The sequence below is a fragment of the Zalophus californianus genome, chromosome X, assembly GCF_009762305.2.
Source record: "Zalophus californianus isolate mZalCal1 chromosome X, mZalCal1.pri.v2, whole genome shotgun sequence".
NCBI classification, from domain to species: domain Eukaryota; kingdom Metazoa; phylum Chordata; class Mammalia; order Carnivora; family Otariidae; genus Zalophus; species Zalophus californianus.
Window position 1 is genome coordinate 114,268,393 of NC_045612.1, and position 20,399 is coordinate 114,288,791.

General features: G+C 51.8%; 1 protein-coding gene across 7 annotated transcripts in view; it reads left to right on the plus strand.

The window, feature by feature from the left end:
- The window catches only part of PHKA2 (phosphorylase kinase regulatory subunit alpha 2), a 74,198-nt gene extending 57,095 nt beyond the window's left edge, over positions 1-17,103 (plus strand). For 4 of the 7 annotated variants that reach the window (XM_027607776.1, XM_027607779.2, XM_027607782.2 and 1 more), the window contains 14 exons: positions 2,170-2,258; positions 3,199-3,332; positions 3,745-3,901; positions 4,683-4,762; positions 5,199-5,277; positions 5,367-5,496; positions 6,031-6,132; positions 8,327-8,445; positions 9,181-9,210; positions 10,693-10,746; positions 12,560-12,730; positions 14,817-14,870; positions 15,507-15,707; positions 16,199-17,103. In XM_027607776.1, the coding sequence (XP_027463577.1) occupies positions 2,170-2,258; positions 3,199-3,332; positions 3,745-3,901; positions 4,683-4,762; positions 5,199-5,277; positions 5,367-5,496; positions 6,031-6,132; positions 8,327-8,445; positions 9,181-9,210; positions 10,693-10,746; positions 12,560-12,730; positions 14,817-14,870; positions 15,507-15,707; positions 16,199-16,369 (1,571 nt within the window). In that variant the 3' untranslated portion in view covers positions 16,370-17,103. The remainder of the gene's footprint in view (positions 1-2,169; positions 2,259-3,198; positions 3,333-3,744; positions 3,902-4,682; positions 4,763-5,198; positions 5,278-5,366; positions 5,497-6,030; positions 6,133-8,326; positions 8,446-9,180; positions 9,211-10,692; positions 10,747-12,559; positions 12,731-14,816; positions 14,871-15,506; positions 15,708-16,198) is intronic. The other 3 variants (XM_027607777.2, XM_027607778.2, XM_027607781.2) reach the window with 3 other exon arrangements.
- The last annotated feature ends 3,296 nt before the right edge of the window (positions 17,104-20,399 follow it).

Consider the following 20,399-nt stretch of genomic DNA (forward strand, 5'->3'; position numbering starts at 1 on the left):
TTGGGTATAGAATTCTAGATTGAAAATGAATTTTTCATCAGGATTTTGAAAGCACTGCTTCACTGTCCTTTTGTTATCAGTGTTGCTGTTGAGAAATCTAAACCCATTCTGATGTTTGATCCTTCACTATAAACTTTTTCTCTTTGAAATTTTTTTAGGATCTCCTCTGCTTCCAGGTTGTGAAACTTCAGTGATGTGCCTGAATCAGGGTCTATTTTCATCCACTGTGTGGAGGCTCAGTGCACCCTTTCAACCTGGAAATTTATGTTTTTCAGTCCTGTAAAGTTTCTCTGAAAAATTTCTTGACTCATTTCCTTCCCTACGTTTACTCTGTTCTCTCTTGCTGGTACTCTCGGATTCCAATGTTGACCTCCTGGAGAAGGCTTTATAGTTTCTCTTCAGTCTTCCATTTCTCTGTCTTTTGCTCTGTTCTGAGGGCTATTGCTTCAACTTTTTGTTCCAACCCCTGGGTTGAGTTTTTGTACTTTGGCTATTATGTTTTCAATCTTTGTTCCCTGAATTGCATCCATTCTTGTTTTGTGCATGCAATTCAATTTCTTACTACTCTAAGAATATTAACAGCAGGGCTTTTTGGTTTGGTTTTTACATTTTCTTTTCCCTAAATGGTTTCCAGGTCCTCCAAGTCAACGTTTCCTGTTTGGGTTTCGATCTTCCACGTTAGTCTTTCCTCAAATGCCGGGTGTTCCTTGGTTGTCGGCTCGCGCATGCCAGTCTCTCAGTGTGGAGGTGTGGGCCCTGGGGGAATAATGGGTATAGGCTGGGTAGATTTCCCGGAGATAGTCTACAGTCTCTTTTGTGATCCTCCTTTTTGACAGGTCAGGGTCTGGTTGCATGGAGCTGTTTGGTCGCTTATTCCACCTGAGGACTGTGCCCAGTCCTTTAGGCATGCCACATGCCCTGCCTCCTGCTTTTACCCCTTCAAAGTGCCCTCTAGTCTTCTGTTCAGGTGAGGAAGGCAGTTGCCGAGCTGTATGGATTGGAGGAAGGTATCTAGGGAGCTCACTGCTTCTTACGCAGCTTCTCTCCAGTCTTATTTCTGGATACCCCTTCCAGACCCCCCAATTCTCAAGGTGTATGGTGCAGCAAGCTCCTGAACCTTCTAAGGATTCTCTGATCTAAACCTGACTGGCTGTTGGTTGTTCCCACTTTAGACTTGGGGTTTGGTTGCCTTGTGTCTGCTCAGTCCATTCTCTTTCCTTCATCAGCTTTCCCGCTTCCAAAATGTCACCACTACTGTCTTCTCTCCCGCCTTTCCCTATTCTTGAGGATTTGTCTTAAAAAAAAAATTAGGGGCACCTGGGTGGCTCAGTCTGTTGAGTGTGTGCCTTGGGCTCAGGTCATGATCCCGGGGTCCTGGGATCGAGCCCCTGCTCAGCAGGAAGCCTGCTCCTCCCTCCCACTCGTGCTCTCTCTTGCTACCTCTCTCTCTCTCAAATAAATAAATGAATAAAATCTTTAAAAAATTTTTTTAAAAATTAAAAAAAATTATTTTCTGCCATGTTAGTGGGGGTTTGAGAGGAAGTAAAATGTGTGTGTCCTTTACTAGTGTAACCTGGAGGTCTATAAATGCCTTTTAAATATGCCTCATCTCTATTTGGAAAGCCCCCTATTTTCCCAAGATAATATGATCTAGCCTGGAAGACCCAGATGATTTGATGAGTAAGTACTGATAATGATAGTATCCAAAGGTGGTGAAACGCCAGAAGCTCCAACACAGGGCACTGGCAAAGTGAAATGCACACCGGCCTCCCGGGAGCTGGATGCCTTAATTATGAGGAGGCCAGTGGCCTTGCTCACGTGCTCTTCCTTCCCTGGTTCTCAGTCTCCTCGGCTGAAAGACAAAGGTCGGCCTCAGTCATTTCTAAGGCTCCTTTCAGTCCTCAGATGCTATGTCATTTCCCCGGAATTCCAGGAGGGAAAAGGAAAATTCAGCCCCTTAAAGCAAGATCCGTGTCCTGCTCAGTTCTTGTTCCCAGACTTAGCACATGACGTGGCTACACGGTACATTCTTGCTGATATTAATTTGGGGAGGTGAGCGTTCCTTCAGCTGGTTTGTACTCGGTGAGGGGTAGCCGCCGCAGCTCTCAAAAGAAGTATCCTATCCTCCCTTCTCCTCAGAAGGGCTTTCTTTATTCTTTTGTTTTCCAGTTGTTCCCATGACTTTGCCAACTAAAGTTCTGAGTGCCCACCGTAAATCACTAAATCTTGTTGATTCTCCTCAGCCACTCCTAAAAAAGGTATTTAGAATCACTTTTTTTTTTTTTTTTTTTAAGTGTAATGTTTTTCAGTGCTGGTGTAGTCCTAAGAACTCTTTTACACGGTTGAACTTGAAAGAGCATATTTTTTGATGTCTAGGACTTTGGGGATTGGAAGTTCTGGGTTTCATTGGGAACCCACACACTTAGTTGTCTGCAGTGTGCCTTGTGTCCATATCCACAATGCATCGGAATCTGTCACACTAGAGGAAATAAGCTAGCTCACTACCAGGCTGGGTAGATTGCCAGCCAGCCAAGGCTGGGCCATTTGCAGAGCAGGGTACAAAATGAGAAAAAGATCCCTAAGGAGAATAAAATCTCAGGGTGTTCTCCACCGGTTCCCATAATTTGTTTTATCTAGAAGTCTCCCTTGATTTTATCCCACATGAATAGAAAGATTCAGTGTCTACTGGAGAGTCTTTTAACCTAACCTCAATTTTAGGTCATTTAAAACTTATATGCTTTTTGTGTTTGTTTTGCTTTCAAAAAGATATTTTATTGCAATACAAGCTAGAGAAAGGCGGACCAGGTGGAAGCAGAAGACCGGTGTTGGGGACCACCTGGTGTTGGGGACCACCCTTTGTGCTCTCCCAGTGGCCTCCTCCCTTCCCCTCCACTCTGGTGGGAACCACTAGCCCTGAATTCTAATACCAGGAATTCGTTTTCACCTGTTTTTCAACTTTGCATAAATAACACTTATGCATATTTTAACCTGTTCAGCCTGATCTCTTGCAAACATCGAGTAACACAGTGATTCACTGATCAGGAAGAGTAAAACCTATAAATAAAAAGCTGCAGGAGAGTCCCTGAAAGCCTGGAACCCAGCAGTGACAGACTTCCAAGACCCCGTGTTACTTCCCGGTCTTCTAGGAGTTCACACGCTCAGCCCCTCTCCCCTGCTTTTTGGCTTTTGTATGGCCAGGCGCCCGAAGAGGACTTCCAGTGGCCCAGAGATGACCAGGGTGACGTGGACTGTGAGAAGCTGGTGGAGCAGCTGAAAGATTGTGCGAACCTACAGGACCAAGCGGACATTCTGTACATTCTGTATGTAATAAAGTAAGTTTATGGCCTTCGCTAGCTCAAGCTTGCTCTGTTCTCCTTGACTCTTTGTTCTAGTTTTCTTGGCCTTCCAGCAAACCAGGCCATGATTCACCCAAATTATCCAGGGTCACCATGAACAGACTTTTATCCCCTTCTCTGCCTACTAGTGCTGGCCTCCTGGGACGAGAAGGCTGAGTGAGGCCAGGATCTCACTGCTTCCTGATGTTAGGCTTCTGTTTCAAATAGAAGGGATGCTTTGGTAAGATGGAACCCTCTTGGTTAGACTCGGAGGCACCGGGAGGGCCCCCAGAACTTGGCAGAATGTGCGGTGATTCACTTCCCTCCCTGCCAAGTGAGCTCTGCTGCAAGACAATCTGGCCTGTAAGCATTCCAGGTCATACTTCTGGGGTTTTCTATCTCTTGACAGGGGCCCCAGCTGGGACACAAATCTCTCCGGACAGCATGGGGTCACGGTTCACAACCTCCTCAGCGAGCTCTACAGGAAAGCTGGCTTGAACCAGGAGTGGGGTTTGATCCGCTACATCTCTGGCCTGCTCAGGAAGAAAGTGGAGGTCCTGGCAGAGGTCAGAGCAAGCGCACTCGGGCCGTCCATTTGTTCTTTCCAGCCCCGTGCCCTCTTTCTGTTCTAAAGCTGGAGGCAAGCACCTTCTGTGTGTAGAGAAAACCAGTTATCGAATACGCGGATGCAACAGGCCCTCCTCACTGACCTCTCACTGCTCTTGGAGGGCAAGCAAAGGAGATGAAATTCAAGTTGATTAGTCTTGTTCCTTTTTAGCTGCAGAAAAAGGTTTACCAAGAAATAAAATGAAAATGCTCTGTGGCCTGGCACCCTTAAACAGGGTGTTCTTATTTCTGCACATCTGCAGTACAATCATGATTAACGTTTTAACCCCGAGGCGCTGCAAAATCCAGAACTGCTTTCTAAGACAGTAGGTTGCAGTGTTATGGTAAAGGTGATGGTGTCTGTTGTGAGTAATGGGGAAACTGGCAACTTAAGACTGTAATGTGGTCATTAACCCTTAACACTGGCATCTTAGGACTCATGACAGCTCGTCTCCCTTGTGGAATAGCTGGGGGTGCGGTGGGTTTGCTAGGCTGGGTGGGCACTAAATACCCTCATGGGCCCTGCAGAGCCGGGCCCAGGCCACAGAGCTCACAGGGCCCCCACCCTGCCTGCGTTGCTCAGTCGGGTCTATGTATGAATTTTCAAAAAAATGGCAGCGTGGGTCATAAAGTTTGTCAAGGTAAATTTATGGTCTTATTGGTGGTGACACTTCCCTGTTGGCTTTGCTAACCCCCCCTCCCCGCCCCCCGTGGCCCTCACCCTTTTCCCCGTGTGAGTAGGCCTGCACGGACCTGCTGTCGCACCAGAAGCAGCTCACGGTGGGCCTGCCGCCGGAACCGCGGGAGAAGACCATCTCGGCGTAAGTCTTCAGCCTGGCGGCCTTACCTGGTTGGGGCACTGCGGGGCTCGGCGGGGGGGGCATCTGGGCCATCCACCATTCACGAAGAGGGTCGTTTTGTTTTTGTTTTTTAAATTTAATTTATTTAGTTGAGGAAAGAGTGAGCATGAGCCAGGGGAGGTGGGGAGAGCAGAAGGAGAGGGACAGGCAGACTCCGCGCCGAGCAGGGGCCCTGACGCAGGGCTCGATCCCACGATCCTGAGACCATGACCTGAGCCGAAATCAAGAGTCGGGTGCTCGACCGACTGAGCCAGCCAGGAGCCCCAAGAAGAGGGTCTTTCTAAAAACACTGTCGCTCAGGAGCTTCCCACAGGAAAATAAGGCTCTTCCGGGGAGGCGAGGAGGCACCCCTCCTAGGTATCTTTCATGGTGTGTGTGTCTTGATGTTTCTTCCCAGTCCCCTGCCCCCTGAGGAGCTCACAAAACTCATCTATGAAGCCAGCGGGCAGGACATCAGCATCGCAGTCCTCACACAGGTCGGGGCTGGTGAGGGGCAGGGGTCCCGCCACCAGCAGCCACCCGCAGCCAGTCTCTGAAACGCTGTCTCCACTTGTGTCTGCCTCAGGAGATTGTGGTTTACCTGGCCATGTATGTCAGGGCGCAGCCCAGCCTTTTCGTGGAGATGCTCAGACTCCGGATCGGACTGATCATTCAGGTGATGGCCACGGAGCTGGCACGGAGCCTGAACTGCTCAGGTACGAGGCACGCAAGTGGACTCTCGGCGGGCGGGGGGCGGGGGGGGCCGGTTCCCACCCCTCTGATCCTGCCCCAGGGGGAGCCTGCCCAAGTATTCTGGAAGCAGGGCTTCTGAGCAGGTTCTCTTGTTTAGATGCTGAATTTCATACATCAGGGAGAATGAGGCACGAGGATCTTGTGCCCTGCTCCTGATAGCTAAGTTCCTACGGTATCTCCTTGCAGTGAGAGGTCATCCCCCATTTCCTAACACCTCCACTGGGAGCAATCGTACCCATTTAAATATGTAAGTCAACGATGGGACACATTCCAACACTGGGAATCATCACAGTGTGAAAAATTACATGTGCGAGTATTTAAACCACAGCATTTAGAACCACCGAGGAGTGGCACAGTTCAGCCCTGAAACAGTAGTGCGGTCATCCTGAGCAGGGAGACCTGTCACAATGGCCTTTGTCACCACCTCCCCGAGGCCCACCTGACTCTATGTGCCACCAGCCCTGTGTCAGAGACACTTAAAAAGTATGTATTTGTAGGAGAAGAAGCTTCCGAAAGTTTGATGAACCTTAGCCCTTTCGACATGAAAAGCCTCCTGCACCATATTCTGAGTGGGAAAGAGTTTGGCGTCGAGAAAAGCAGTAAGTAAATGTTCTGTTCACATTGGGGGCGGCCAGAGGGGGGCTGGACTGGCGGGCCCAGGGTTTCCCGGCACTGCAGTTGTGGACAGAATCCACGAGGGGCAGGTTCCGACTTTATGGGGATGGACAGTCCTAGGTTCACGATTTCAGCTTTTCGGCCTCTGTGACCCCGCGTAGGCCTGCTGATAGTGCTGTTGTCACGTGTGCGTGCGCGCCCTTCTGTGCCCCGGCCCACCACCCCCCTCCTCCCGCCGTAACTTGTGCACACTTGTGAGGAGGGGGCCACGTGACCAGGGGGTGGGATGAGAGGGTTGTGTTTTCCAGTCTTCTGGAGTGGACCCCGCCTTTGGTTTGGCTAGAAGCACTCGCAAGCAGACCCCTGATAATCTTCAGGGGAGCAGAGTGCTCTACATCCTCACGGCACTTTCTTGCTGAGTTTGCTTCGCTCCAGCTTGCTCACTCAGTTTTGATCTGTACCAGAACTTAGTTTGCTGTGCTAGGAAGTATAATCGCCTGAGTCCTGGTGGAATTCTGTTCTCAAATGCTCCCTAATTATAATTGAAGCAATTATCATTTCTCCCCCTCATAATAAAGCGAAATGATTTGCAGACACATTGGCAAATTTATTTCATCAAGCCAAAGAAATGCCGTGTGGGCTGTCATTCTTTTTATTTAATAAGAAGGACATTGGGTACTTCATATTTTTTCCCCAGAGTGCGCACCAGCCAGCAAACAAAGATGGCATCATGCAATCAGATGTGGTTTGGTCGCTTTTCTCCTTTCCTGAAGGAGTGCTTAAGATCCTTTTCCAAAAGTAATTTTCAGTTCTATTCAAATGCACAGTCCTTGAAATGTAAATTTGCAAAATAAATATTTTATGTGTTCCTGCTCATCAAAATAATATATGTGGTTTGACACAGATAATTACTAAAAATTTGTTATTAGATCTAAAGCTACAGATGCTTACAAAATTGAGAACAGAGTAATGTCACTTGAAAGCTATAAATATGTCTAATTGCAAGTAAGGCTAATTGCCATCTTTTTACATATAACATCATTTGTTAATTGTCTTCTGTCATTGTTCAATTTTTATGTTAGGAAACTCAAATAGTCTTAGAATTTTGATTAAATCCCGAGATGTCTGAGATATTTCCACCTACTGCCCACCCTATACAGGCCCTACTGTAGCTTCTGGCTTCTCTTTTCTACCTTCCTGGTGTCCTTCCTTCACTGCTGTCCTTCTAATGTCGGTGTCTGTGGGCTCCTTAGTCATCTCCACTGTCCTAGGCAGCGCCCTTCCCTCTGTGGCTTCGGGGTGGGGGTGGGGGGCTGGGTGGGAAGGCTGGGCACTCAGGGGAAGCTGCTCTGAGGAAGTGATCTTCGAGCTGGGTCTTCAGAGGAGAGGGAGGGCCTGGCAGAGGGGAGTGGGTGGGATGGGCGGGAGCAGCCTGGGCAAATGCCTAGCCCCATGTAGCTGGCCAGGAGTGCAGAGGTGGGGGGGGGGGGGTTGGGCAGGGTGGTGGAAGTTGGGGGCAGGTGGGACTCAAGTCCAGAGGGCTTCATCCTGAAGACAGAGCTAGGCCTGGAAGGACTCCGAGTGTGTAGTGACATGATCACACTTGCCTTTCAGAATGACTGCTGTGATGCAAGCACAGAGAAGTGGTTCGCGGGGAGGGGCGGGGCGCAGACGCCCCAGTCCAGAGGCTGCCACAGCAGGTTGAAAGTGAGGTGACGGAGGCCCCGGCCCGTCGTGTGCCGGCAGGGGGGTCTCCTCCGCCTGCAGCCCTTAGTCGGCTTGTTCTCCCTGGACATCCTCTCCAGCCCCAAGATCCCTTAGTGGGGTGGTCTCAATTTTCTACAAGGAAGGTGTGCTTTTGGAGAAGAAATTATTTTTTAAAAAACAACCGATTCATTAAAGGTTTTATGGCCACTCTGGTTTTTTTGCATGCTGCTTAAGTGATGTTCACTCCTTCATCCATTCCCTCCGGTACCTGGGGAGCCTGTGCTGTGTAGCAGGTACCGGTCCAGGGGCTGGAAACAGCGCGCTGGCCAGGGCAGAAGAGGCTGTCTTCTACTGGAGTTTCTCAGCGAGTGGGAGAGAGAGATGTGGCTAAAAATAAGCACAGGGCACGTATTCCTCCCTCAGGGCGGATGCTAGTAGTTTCTAAGAACCACGTTTATGTTTCCCCTCCAGTGCGACCTATACATTCCTCCACATCCAGCCCTGCCATCTCCATCCACGAAGTGGGACACACTGGAGTCACCAAAACCGAGAGGAGTGGCATTAACAGGCTGAGGAGCGAGATGAAACAGGTAAGACAGGACTCTTGGTGGCAGTGCCAGGAAAGAAGTGGTTTTCATGCCTGGGCTCACCTCAGAAAGTGCTAGAAACCCAGGGCCTGCAGGGTGCTCTTTGTATAGGATGTGAGATCCCTGCTGTCCTGAAATCTAACACACTCTACCCAGATATCTAAGATTTCTGTGAACATTCCGGAAAACACCCTTACCCATGTTTGTCTCTATTGCCGAGAACCACACTTTCTCGGTGGTGGGCCACAGCTATTCCAAAAGTAGAGTCGTGCAAGATGTAACTGAATCATCTCACCATGAAATGTGTCCTTCAGATGACATAGCAAGAAGGAGGTAGAAATAGAATAGAATGCTCATGATACCTGTGTTTGCCACCATCCATGGGTGTCTCCCTTCTTGGTTCACTTTTTACTTCATGGTACATTCCTTCTGAAGTGACCCCCCCAGGACCGCAAGGCCGCAGCTCTTCGGAGTCCTCGTGTGCTGGGGACGGGGCTAGGACTTGACTGATCTGTAGGAGGAAGCAGAGCTTCCTTCTGATCATGACCCCAGTGAGAAATGAACTGAGATTCTCTTCTCCATTTCAAATGATGACTCAGTAGATTGAGTCCCTGAGGCGCTTGTGGGTCACACCCAGCAGTTGGGCCAATACTTCCCTGGATTTTCCAGAGGGTGATAGAAGTAGGGCATCCTTGATTTGAAACTGGCTTTTATGTCCTGATGTATTTTTACTTTCAGATGACTAGGCGATTTAGTGCTGATGACCAGGTGAAACATTGTCTTTTTCCGTCTTTCACGTGTGTGTTTCGTGTTCTTTCTGGCTTGAATGTGGAGAGCAAGGCTGCGAATACGGAGACTGAGGGCCCAGGGAGTGATTTTGCCCATCAAATCCGCTTGGGTGGAGGTGACTCCTCGCCTGTGGCGGGCAGGCAGAGCAGGAGAGACGGCCTTTCACGCACCTTTAAAAAATCCATTTATCAAGCTTTTGGGTTTTAGAGGATGATTTGTGAGAGAGGTGGTTCTGGGGTCTGCCTTGCCAGGAGTTTCTATGCAAAAAAAGGGAAGTAAGTAGGGGAAAGTAAAACGTGGTCATTGATTAGATGAATAGAAAGAATACTGCTATTCCTGTCCTCACATTGCCGGGTGTGTGTGTGTGTGGGGGGGGGTGGTTGTGTGTGGCGTGTGCGTGTGGGGTGTGTGTGGGGTGTGTGTGGTGTGTGGGGTGTGTGTGGGGTGTGTGTGTGGACTTTAACCCTGGAGGGAAAGCAGTGTAAGGATACTGTTCTTTCCCAGTACCTTCAGGACCCGCTTCTTCCTGAGCACTCCGGGAAGTTGGAAGCCCTGTGACTGAGCAGGCGTAGAGGAGTTGTAGAGTGACATATCGATTCTCTATGCTGTCCCTGCAGCTAGCTTAGGCTCTTTCCAAGTCAGGAACCAACTTTCCAAACATCTTCCTTTGCTAGCCACTCGGTGGCACCATACCCCGATCGTGGCTCACTGTGGGTGAATATGGGTGGTTCCTTCTGCCTCCATTTAATACTGTCCTTGTATATTATGGGGACAAAATGATCTTCTTTGCTAGGTTTAGATTCAGCCAGTACAAGTTTTATACTTGGCCACTTACATCAAGGAAATATATTATTCTCTCTCCCAAATTTTATAGATGCCTTGGCATTTTAAATTTCGACTCTTTTTTTGCAAGAACACCACGGGTGCACAGTTTGTGCTCAGGCACTATCCCCATGCCAGTTAAGGATACATTATAGATTTTTAGATGAGGAAATACTTGTTTGGCCAAAGGTCATCAGCCTTCTCTTACTTGTTCATTTAATAAATATCTATCTAATGCCAGTAGGGGCCCAGACGCTAAATGCTGGTTATGGGTAGGTATTTTATTGATCTCTACAGATTTTCACAACTCTTAACATAAAAGATGAGCATTTTGTGGCTAGGACTTTAGAAAACAGTGTCCGAACTTGATGAGACAGATCCACATAGGACTAGAATGGGTAATGTTTCATACTCCCGAGAAAGAGCAGTTCCCAGGTCCGCCGTGGCACGGAGCCCCGAGCTCTGCGCTGGCTGGCGTCTGGGGCTCTTTGCCTGGACGGTGAGTGAGAAGTTCTGCCTGCCCGCCGCCTCTGCACCTTCTTGCCGCGGGGGTTTTCGATGCTGTTCTGTGTTCCTCCTCCCTGCTTGCGTCCTTTGGTGTCACTGCACATGACTGAGTGGACTCTCTTTGTTTTGTAGCTGTTTTCTGTGAGCCAGGCCGTGTCCAGCAGTGCGCATTCCTCCAAGTCTGCGGTAAACCACGCATCCCGACTGCTCTCCTCACCGCCTCCTCGTTTGTGGTGTCTGAGTCCTCTTGTTGCCCTTCTCGTGCACCCACCTCATCCCTAGCTCCCACAGCTTTGAACAGGCTTAAGTTTTCATGTGACTGTCATTATGAAGAGGGTCTAGAAGGAAAGCCAAGAAGTTCTTGATTTGAGCTTTGTCCAGGAGCTTCTGGAACCTTCGGGGCATTGGTTCTGTGCCTTTCTTCTGAGCTGTGGTGGTGAGCCACTGCCTGCACGTGCTGAGGAGCACCTTATACTCACAACACCCTGGCTTGGCTTGAGGCCCCAGATCAAGTGGAGGAGTAGGAAATATTCTAATTGCAGAAGCGAGTCTTAATCTTCCTCTTGAAACTAGAAGGAGAAAACCAGCTGAGTCATTGATGAGTGTGGCTGTAATTACTTTTATTTGTATCTAATTGTTGCCGTATTTAAATGGCAGTAATGAACCCCATGGAATAACCCAGCCTAACAGCCTTTTCAAAATAAGATCCGATGAAGTCAAAATGAGTACATAGGGAAAACTCCTGCCCCCTGCCCTGCTAGCATGCTTACCATTTGGATTTCATTTTTAAACCTTTAAGTTTGATGTTGTGCATTGAGAAATGAAGGTATGAGATAGTTCGGAACAAGATAACGTGGAAGGATGAAAGTTACCCTCTACTGCCCTGTAGACGTGCAGGTTAGAATCCATCCTCCGGCAGAAAGCAGGCCTGTGAGCTCTGCTGCAGGGAGGGGTGCGGCATGGCCTCGCCCCCCACCCCGCCCCCCACCCCACGGAGCTAGCTCAGCTTTCAGGTCCTCTGGCTCCAGACCCCCACAGAGAGCCTCTGTGAGCTGCATCTGCAGTTGGGGGCGGGCCCTGCCCCAGCACCTGGCTCTCCAAGGCCAGAGTAAGGCCAGCCTCAGGCCAGGAGGTGGGAATGAGATGACGCACTCCCTCTGCTTCAGCAAAGCCCGTGTTCTGGCTGGGCGGCCGCCATCAGCCCCGGTGAGGATGGAGCCCCGTGCTGAGAACAGGCGAACAAAGGGATTCAAAGGCACTGGTGGATATACTGTCATCTTGGAGGCCCCACTACTAAATAAGGATTCCCAGCCTTTACTGTTTGTCTTTCCCTCCAGAGCAACCCCTCTCCCCCTTCCCCCATATTTTTATGTGCTGCGTTGTCTGTGGCACCTGCAGTACGGGGAGGTGACCCCTGCCCCTCTGGGGCACGGTGCAAGAAGAGTGGGCACTTCGGCATTCATCGGCCTGGGGGGCTCTTTCGCAGCCCTCCTGCAGCAATGCCAGAGGGCCTTGGGACAGCTGTGTCCCATGCGCACTTACCACAAGCCAGGCGTGCTTTCAAGGTTTTTTGTATCTTCATTCAGGGAGTGCTCACGGCTCTCCGAAGCAGGTCTGCCTGTGACCCGTTGTACAGGGGAAGCCGAGGCCCAGAGCTGGTGTTCGGATGGATGCAGCGGTGTTGACTTGGGAGTCACAGCCTGACCCCAGGGGCCACACTCTCCCCTGCTTGGTCTGCCCTGTGAGGTCAAGGTCCTTTGATGTTGTACTACGTCTCGAGGGCTGGAAGGAGGACACAAAAGGAGATCAGTAACCAAACCCATACAGAATTAATCCAGCTTCCAAAAGTGGCCAGAGTTAAACCAAGGAACTATGTTTCTTTCTGAGCATGTGGTCTGTGTTTTGATGAGTTTGCTGAGTCATCCCCTCATGCTGGCCAGCAGTCCCGTGGGGTACCGGCTCTGAGGTTTCTAAAGACCATGCGCGGTCTGTCTTGCAGAGGTCCAGCACCCCATCCTCGCCCACTGGCACTTCATCATCAGACTCAGGCGGGCACCACATTGGCTGGGGGGAGCGCCAGGGCCAGTGGCTACGCAGGAGAAGGCTGGACGGAGCCATCAACAGGGTCCCTGTGGGATTCTACCAGAAGGTGTGGAAGATCCTTCAGAAGGTAAGCTTGGCCACTGTACGCCATTTCACTGGCCTTGTCACTGGGAGCACACACTCCTAGGGAAACAAACCACCCCCTTAATTCCTTTGTGAGGCATGGTGGCACCTGCAGGTATCAGCGTGTGGCTGCAGAGCCAGCAGATACGGCCCCCGAACTTGGGGAGCCCCCAGCCTAGAGCAGGGTTTCTTCACCTCTGATGTTTGGCACCACTGACATTCGGGGCCGGGTAATTCTTTCTTTGTGGGAGCTCTTCTGTGTATTGTGGGATGTTAAGCAACATCCCTGGCCTCCACCCACTAGATGCCAGTAGCACCCCCATGCCCACCCCTAGTTGTGAGAATCAAAAATATCTCCAGACATTGCCAAGTGTCCCCTAGGCAGCAGATTGTCCTGGCTGAGAACTGCCGGCTGAAACCACAGCAGATTAGATCAGGCGGCAAGCCCAAGTTGTGTGGGACCACCTTGGACATATTTCTGGAACATAGAAAAGTCAGAAGATAGACAAAAACTGCGGGGGGGGGGGAGACTTTTGGATGTGACGTAGGTGACCTACAATGGCAGCCCCAGGCCTTAGCTTCCTGCGTGTACAGGACAGGTGTGGTGTCTACACCATTCAGCAACTTGACGTGAGCACCTCCTGTGGCTGCAGGGCACCGTGTCAGGCCCCAGGTGCTCCAAGGCACAATCCCCACATACCTGGGGCCGCCTCTGCCTCTCCACCTAGAGGATGGGGACCCCAAACCCACTCCCTTTAGCCAGCTGCCCCCTGTGCCTGTGGCCATCTGACAGGGCTGCATTTCCCAGCGGCCTAGGGCTGTGGCGGTATCAACGGAGGTCATCAGAAGCCACAGCCTGCACTGCACACACCAGAGCACAGCAGAGTCCGCCTGCGCACGTGAGCAAGGAGGGGGCAGCGGCGAAGCCACGCCCCTTTGCTCTGTGAGCCCCACCCCCACCCAGGGCACTTGTGTGTCCCCCAGGGTCCCCCCCCCCCCCCCCCCCCCCCCGCCCAGCTCCTCTTTCCTAATACCCAGGCACGGACTGCCTCAGTTAAAAGCTTCAGTGCAAATTAAGAACCAGGGGGTAGTACTGGTTTTGGTTTTTTGTTTTTTTTTTTAACGATTTTTGTTAGCTCATTTCACCATAGGAGAGGAGAGGAAAGTCATCCCGAAGGAGCACACACCACAAGCCCCTTCCCAAAGTCACAGCACCTTTCAGCCATTTTGTTTCTGGGGCCGGGGCCCCTGGTCCATGAGGGAGCTTCAGCATGTCTGCTTTGTGGGGACTGAGGTCTTCATGGCGCTGAGCATGGGGAGGTCAGAATGGTCCCTGTCCTCAAGCAGCTGGTCCCCACACGGTAGCGGAGCCCACAGGAGCCGTTCGCCACCTCCGCTCACGAGGCACGGGCATTTGCCGCTACCCTGTCCTCAGCCCGCCAGGGCCCTGGGATTTAGAAGGCAGCCAATTCGAATTAGACTAGAACAAACTTCCTAGAAAAACCTCCCCACTCTTCCTGGGGCATCATACGCTTCCATCCAGACTTATCCTAGTTCAACACCAAGACACTTTTATTATGAAAAAGCAGCGTTTTGTGTCGAGCCGGCACTTGATATTTATATACAAGGGTGTGCGTGTGCACGTCTGTGCATGTGCTCGAGTCTTTTGTGATTGGTGCTTATTATAGTAATCTCAAAAATAGATGCCTGCAAAGGCACAGAAGTATCACTTCGCCAGCAGGAGCCATGAAAATCTCCCTTTATGTGGCACCAAAGGGGGCCTCACAGCCGCCAGGGCCTGGTTGCCAAGTGAAATGCGGAGCTTCCACAGAGGAGGACCCAGCAGCTCCCTGGGGCATTGTTCGCACACAATCTGAAAGATGCCTGCTGCCTCCCTAGAATTGCTCCATCGAAAACACAGCCTGTGGGCAGTGAGAACAAGCTCTCTAAAAATAACGCTAGCAGTCTGGCGTGTTCAGCCCTCATGCAGGTTTCCAGAGCAGAGGGACTTGAGTGTGTGCGAACGTGTGTGCACATTTACTAAGGTTCTGGAATCTGACTGAACCATGCTGTGTGTGTTCTGCCTCCAGTGCCACGGTCTGTCCATCGATGGTTACGTGCTCCCGTCGTCAACGACGAGAGAGGTATGACGGGAGAACGCCAGTGCCCACCTCCTGCGGGTCTCCCCCCAGTGCTCTAGGGCGTGCTTCCCACCTTTGTCAGCATCGCCTTTTCTTTGGCCCCTCAGAAACTGCATATCTGTCAAGAGCTTTACCTTTGCCCTTTAAGGCACTATTAAGAGAAGAAGGAAGCTGCATGCCCCACACGTCGGAGCCCCGGAGCCCCGTGCAGCCTCCTCCAGCCCCCTCCGCCGAGAACAGTCATCTTTCTGGTTTCCTTTCCCCGAGTTATGCTTTCACAGACTGAGTACTTAGTTTTTACCCCGCCCAAGACCCAGTGCTATATGCCACAAGGAGTGATGAAGAAAGAGGAATAAACAAAGGGCCCTGTCCCCTGGATGTCCCAGTCCAGTGGGGTAGGTAAATCAAGTTAGGACAAGGCCAACTCCAACCTCCCCCCCCCCCCACCTCCCACACCTCGAAGTTGTCTGCCTCCCGCTCCAGAAGGTTCTGGCTGGTGGCATCAAGAATGTGGCCAGAAAGGAGGCAGCATTTGGGCTGAGCCCTGGAGCCAATGGGTGCCGTGGCCAGCGCTGGGATCAGGGCTGGCTGTCCTCGGCTCCCTCCTGACCGCCCCCCCCCCGCCGGTCCCTTTGGCAGATGACCCCCCAGGAGATCAAGTTTGCCGTCCACGTCGAGTCGGTGCTGAACCGTGTGCCGCAGCCCGAGTACCGGCAGCTGCTGGTGGAGGCCATCATGGTGCTGACGCTGCTCTCAGACACCAACATGAACAGCATCGGGGGCATCATCCACGTGGACCAGATCGTGCAGATGGCCAATCAGCTGTTCCTGCAGGACCAGGTGGGTGTGCCCAGTCCCGCCCAGTCACCCCCGAGCTGAGGTGGGGACAGAGGCAAGATAGGTTGGCTGGCATGTATCTCTGTCAAGGCTGAGGATTCTGTGTCCAGTAGGAAACACTATTCTCAAAGAAAATGTCATCACAGATGGTGGAAAACTGTCGACCGTTTGGTTAGAAAATGGCACAGTGGCCACTTGAGTCTGTCTGTTTCCAAAGATCTTTACATTTCCCATTTTGGCATAGGTTTGAGTGCCGGCGTTGAGGTAGGAGGAAGCGTCCTCTCGTTACAGAGTCGGTAACGCACTGCGGATGAGGGCACGCGGGAGCACAGTGTAGTACCCGGAGGAGAGGCTGGGTGTCACCCCCGGGCACTCTGGGCTCCTGCCCTTGGGCTTAGAGCCCTTCTCTGGGGGCTGTTGGCTTCCAGCACATACGGTCATCCCAGGGCCTGAGAGGGAACTCTGTTCATTCTTTGCCTCTTTTCCTGCTGCAGATGTCAATCGGAGCCATGGACACCCTGGAGAAAGACCAAGCCACAGGCATTTGCCACTTCTTTTATGACAGTGCTCCAAGTGGCGCTTATGGGACAATGACCTACCTAACGAAGGCAGTGGCTTCTCATTTGCAGGAACTGCTGCCCAGTTCAGGCTGCCAGATGCAGTAGGGCCTCCCTGCTGTCAGTCTGTCACTTGCCCCCTAGCCTCGTCGGGAACCTTCTGTTCTCCAAGGTCCCCTGTGTTGGCGCAAAAGCCTGTCCCATCAGAAACCCTGGCTGGGAGGAGGTGGCAGCAATGGACCTGAAACCAATGTGTGTCCAAGCCACAGAAAGAGCTGAGGAGTCCTGTGCTCCCCCCGGGAGTGCCATGGGATCGCTGTCTAGGTTCACTTTGCTGTAACATTTGCCGCAACATCTGGTCTCGGAGTCTGAAGAGGAATTGGAATTTGGTCTCTTTTGAGGGCAGTGTGAATAGAAAAACCAGCTTAAATTGGCTCTTGCTGTGAGTTACTGAAATCAGTCGGATGTGCTAGTGACACATCTAAAGATGGGAAGATCCTTCCAGCAGCGGGCATGGACCTTGACAAGGGGAACATCTTAACAGGAGGCAGTCGGTCTGTGGACCGAACGGTTTACCAAATAGAACAACTCTATCTTTCTGTGGAAGTTTGGTTTTCTTGTGCCTTGTTTTCTTTCTAGGGCTCGTGTTGTTTTTTTGGGCGTAGCTGCCTTTGTGCGACAGCATCCTCTCTTGCCGAGATTTAGAAAACTGCTTGCACTTAACTTTGCCTTGTGGTCTCAAGGATTTTATCCTGGCTCCTTATGAATTAGAGATTTCTTCTGCCTTATATAAAAAGAAAAATCCCACATCTTCTGGAATATAGCACAAAAAATAAAAAGGCAGGGGAGGTGCCAACTCTCCTTATAGCTGGGCCAACTGTTGTTTGGGGGCTGGAGCAGCAGGGAGTCCCTCTGGAAGGCCTGTATCCCCTACCCCCGCATGGGGTGACCACCGGAGGAGTACATGGTGCCAGATGCCCGAGAGAGGAGTGGTGTGCACAGAGCCATTCCCCGGAGGCCTGGAATGTTGAGCAAGGACAGATCCTCATAGGGCAGGGCCTCGCCGTCTTTGGCCAATGTTTGCAATGTTTGGTGAATGGAGTGTCTCTCTAGGCACTGACTTACCTGGGGCGGGGGGCAGGGGGGGGAATGGGACAACAACAGGGAACAGTTTGCGTGAATGATGGACTTTGGAGGCAAGCCGTCGCCCGGTGGTTAAATGGTGAGCTCCAGCTGCCGGAGGGTGACAGGTTAGATTTGTGATGACTCTGCCTCTGAAGTGGGAACATGGCCACTGGATCATTGTTGGCTCAGAAGCTTATGTGAAGGTGGAGAAAGCTGATGCTCTAGCTGCTTTGAGGGGACACGGAGGTGCCCTCCGTGGAGCTGCCCTCAGCAGATGCAGCGCTGATCCTTATTCTTGAAGCAGGAGAGGCAGGGTGGCCTTGTGTTCCTGGTACTTCTGCTAAAGAGCCTCTCTTCAGGTTGAGCCCCAGGGAGAGAGGGTCTAGAAACACAGGGCTCAGTGCTCCTCACCTGGGCTCAGTGGCGCATACGCGCCTTTGGGACCTTGTTTCCAATTCTTGGAAGCACAGTACTTTCTTTGCTGAGGCATGGCGTAGTTATATAAAGAACCACCCCAGAATCCGTCAGTTTCTGCTCCCGCGGACTTCTCCTCCCCTTCTCTTCTTTCCCTTCCCTAATCGTGTCAGCACACGTTGCACACTTTCCGTGCCAGGTGTGGGAACACAAAGCTACAGGAGATGTGACTCGGCGCTTGAGGACCTCAGCCCGGCAGGGAAGGCAGAGTGTGGTGGGGTCGGTGGCCGAGACCCAGCACGCCGTGGGACCGGAAGGTGGGGCCTGCCCGCAGCGCTGGCGTCGCAGCCGAGCTCAGAGACCGTGCGGGCCGCCTGGCCTCCGGCTCCTGCCCACGCGGCACATGGCCTGGCCTGGCGCCATGTTCCCCCACGCTCGTGCGGTGCTTCCTGCTCATGCCCCGTCTTGCCCGGGAGGCCTGTCTGGTCCCGTGCGCCTCCAAGGGTCCGGGGCTGGGAGGTGGGCCCCGGCTAGTCTGGTTTCAGAGTGGCAATTTCATAACCTTTATTTTTGGGGTCTTGAAAACATGCCTAGCACGGACAGGGCTCATGTAGTTCACCCGATCGACTTCCTGGAGGATCGTTTCAAACGCGATGTAAGAAAGGCACAAGCTGTGAAAGTCCTGGTTGTTTCTTGGGAGAGAGAGCTCGAGAAGAGTTACAGCCCTCCAGAACGAGCCAGATGCTAATTTAGAACATCACCTGCCTGATGACGTGCAAAACCGCAGATGCCGCGTTCGGGCTCACCAACGGGGATGCGGGCCGGCAGGAGCGCCATAATAGGCAACTCAACGGAGCCTTCGAGTCACTCTTTTGAAGCCTCTTTCAAATGAAATCCTGAAATAGTATCGCATTTCCACAGGCATCAAGCTGTCAGCTTCAAAGAAGGAGAACAGCCTTCTGAGGCTTGATCCCTTTCACGAGCAGCTGAGGCCCACGCCGCAGAGAGGAACAGATGCTCGAGGGGGATGGCAGAGGCCCCATGCTGCCACTATCCCGGCCCCGGCCCGCTGGGCTTCCACGCCAGGAGGGCGCAGCCGGCAGCCCCTGCTGCTTGTCCCTCTACCCTTCCGTAGAGCAGAAAGGCCGGTTTTGACCTTTATTGGGCCTGGGAGGTAGCATATTCTTTCTCTGAGCCGGGAACAAACATTTCTTTTAACATTCATTGAAAATCTGTTGGCCGCCGCACCTGCTGCTCACCTTGGCTTTGACCCAGGTGAAGCCAGCAGCAAGGACAAAGGTTCTGTCTCAGAGTCAGACTGGCCTTCCGGCCCGGCTCTGTGACCTGGGGGTGAGTGATGTAGCCTCTGTGCACCCCAGTTTGCCCATCTGTCAAAGGTGCACAAGGCCTGCAGACTGGCACGGGGCTACGTGTGGGGGAATCACAGGGATTCCCTTCTACTCCCTGCCTCTGGCAGTCGGAGCCTGGGGCTCCCCGTTCGCAAGAATCCAGATTTGCTCAATGGCAACCCCCAGCCAGGCCAGGGGCCAGAGGAACACGGGTCTCCAGTTCATGCCCGTGTCTCATGGGGTGGGCATCTGTCAGTTTTCTGGGGCCTAGTGAACGGAAGGAGATTGTTATACATTAGGTGCCTAAATAGAATTTAAATGCTCCCTGTGTTTAAAAAAAAAAGAAAAAAAAAAAAAAAAACAAGAAAAAAGGAAAAGAAAAAAGACCAGAAGATCAGGAGGCAAGAGAAACAGTTTGTCAGCTGATTGATGCCATTTATTTCTGGACAAGACGACAGGAGGCTCAGCCTCCCTTGATGTAAATTATAGCAGAACTATGCTCAGTTCTATAGACCCGCGCGCGCAAATGTGGCAAATAGCTTTTGTCTTCCCTACTTCCTCGTTGTCAGAGGGTACAAAAGCCTCCCACCCCTCGCCTCGGTGCCATTATCTTTCAAGGTGACCCTTACGCCTTTGAAGTCCCTGCCATCTATTGTGCGTGTCTCTCTACTCTTTGCATGCTCCCAGAATGCCTGTTCGCCCAGACTTGACCACTGATTCCTCTGCTTGCCGGGGAAGGTAAAGCCGCACTGTCACCCTCTTAAAGCCCAGTGCCCCCTTGTCCCCCTCCAAGCCATTCAGGAAAAGCCACCGAGTTAGCCAAGAGGGTTCTCTGAGGCATGAGAAGAACTGAAACCACCGGAGACCATTCTGGAGTCTAACACACGGGAGTGTCTGATGGTTTGGGAGAGAGAACAATTCCACCAGAAAACAACTGTGTGTGTGTTTTTCAGGAACATATGTGCAATTTTGGCAAAAACGGCTTCTCAGACGGAGTGGGGTAATCAGAACCAGTGAACTCTGAAGTCACGTGACGCATCCCTCCGCCTTACTGCAATCTGCCAGCTATTCTGAAACATGAATTGCTCAGAAAAGCATTTACTGTGGCCTACTTCAAGCCGGGCGTTGCTCGGCTCGCAGGAATATGGACAAGCGCGGGGGGTGAAAAAACGCCGCCCAGTCGTGAAGGCCTCTGCGGAAGGACACTGCCCAGCCTCCTGGGATGCCTTCCCGCCACAGGCCTCCCAGGC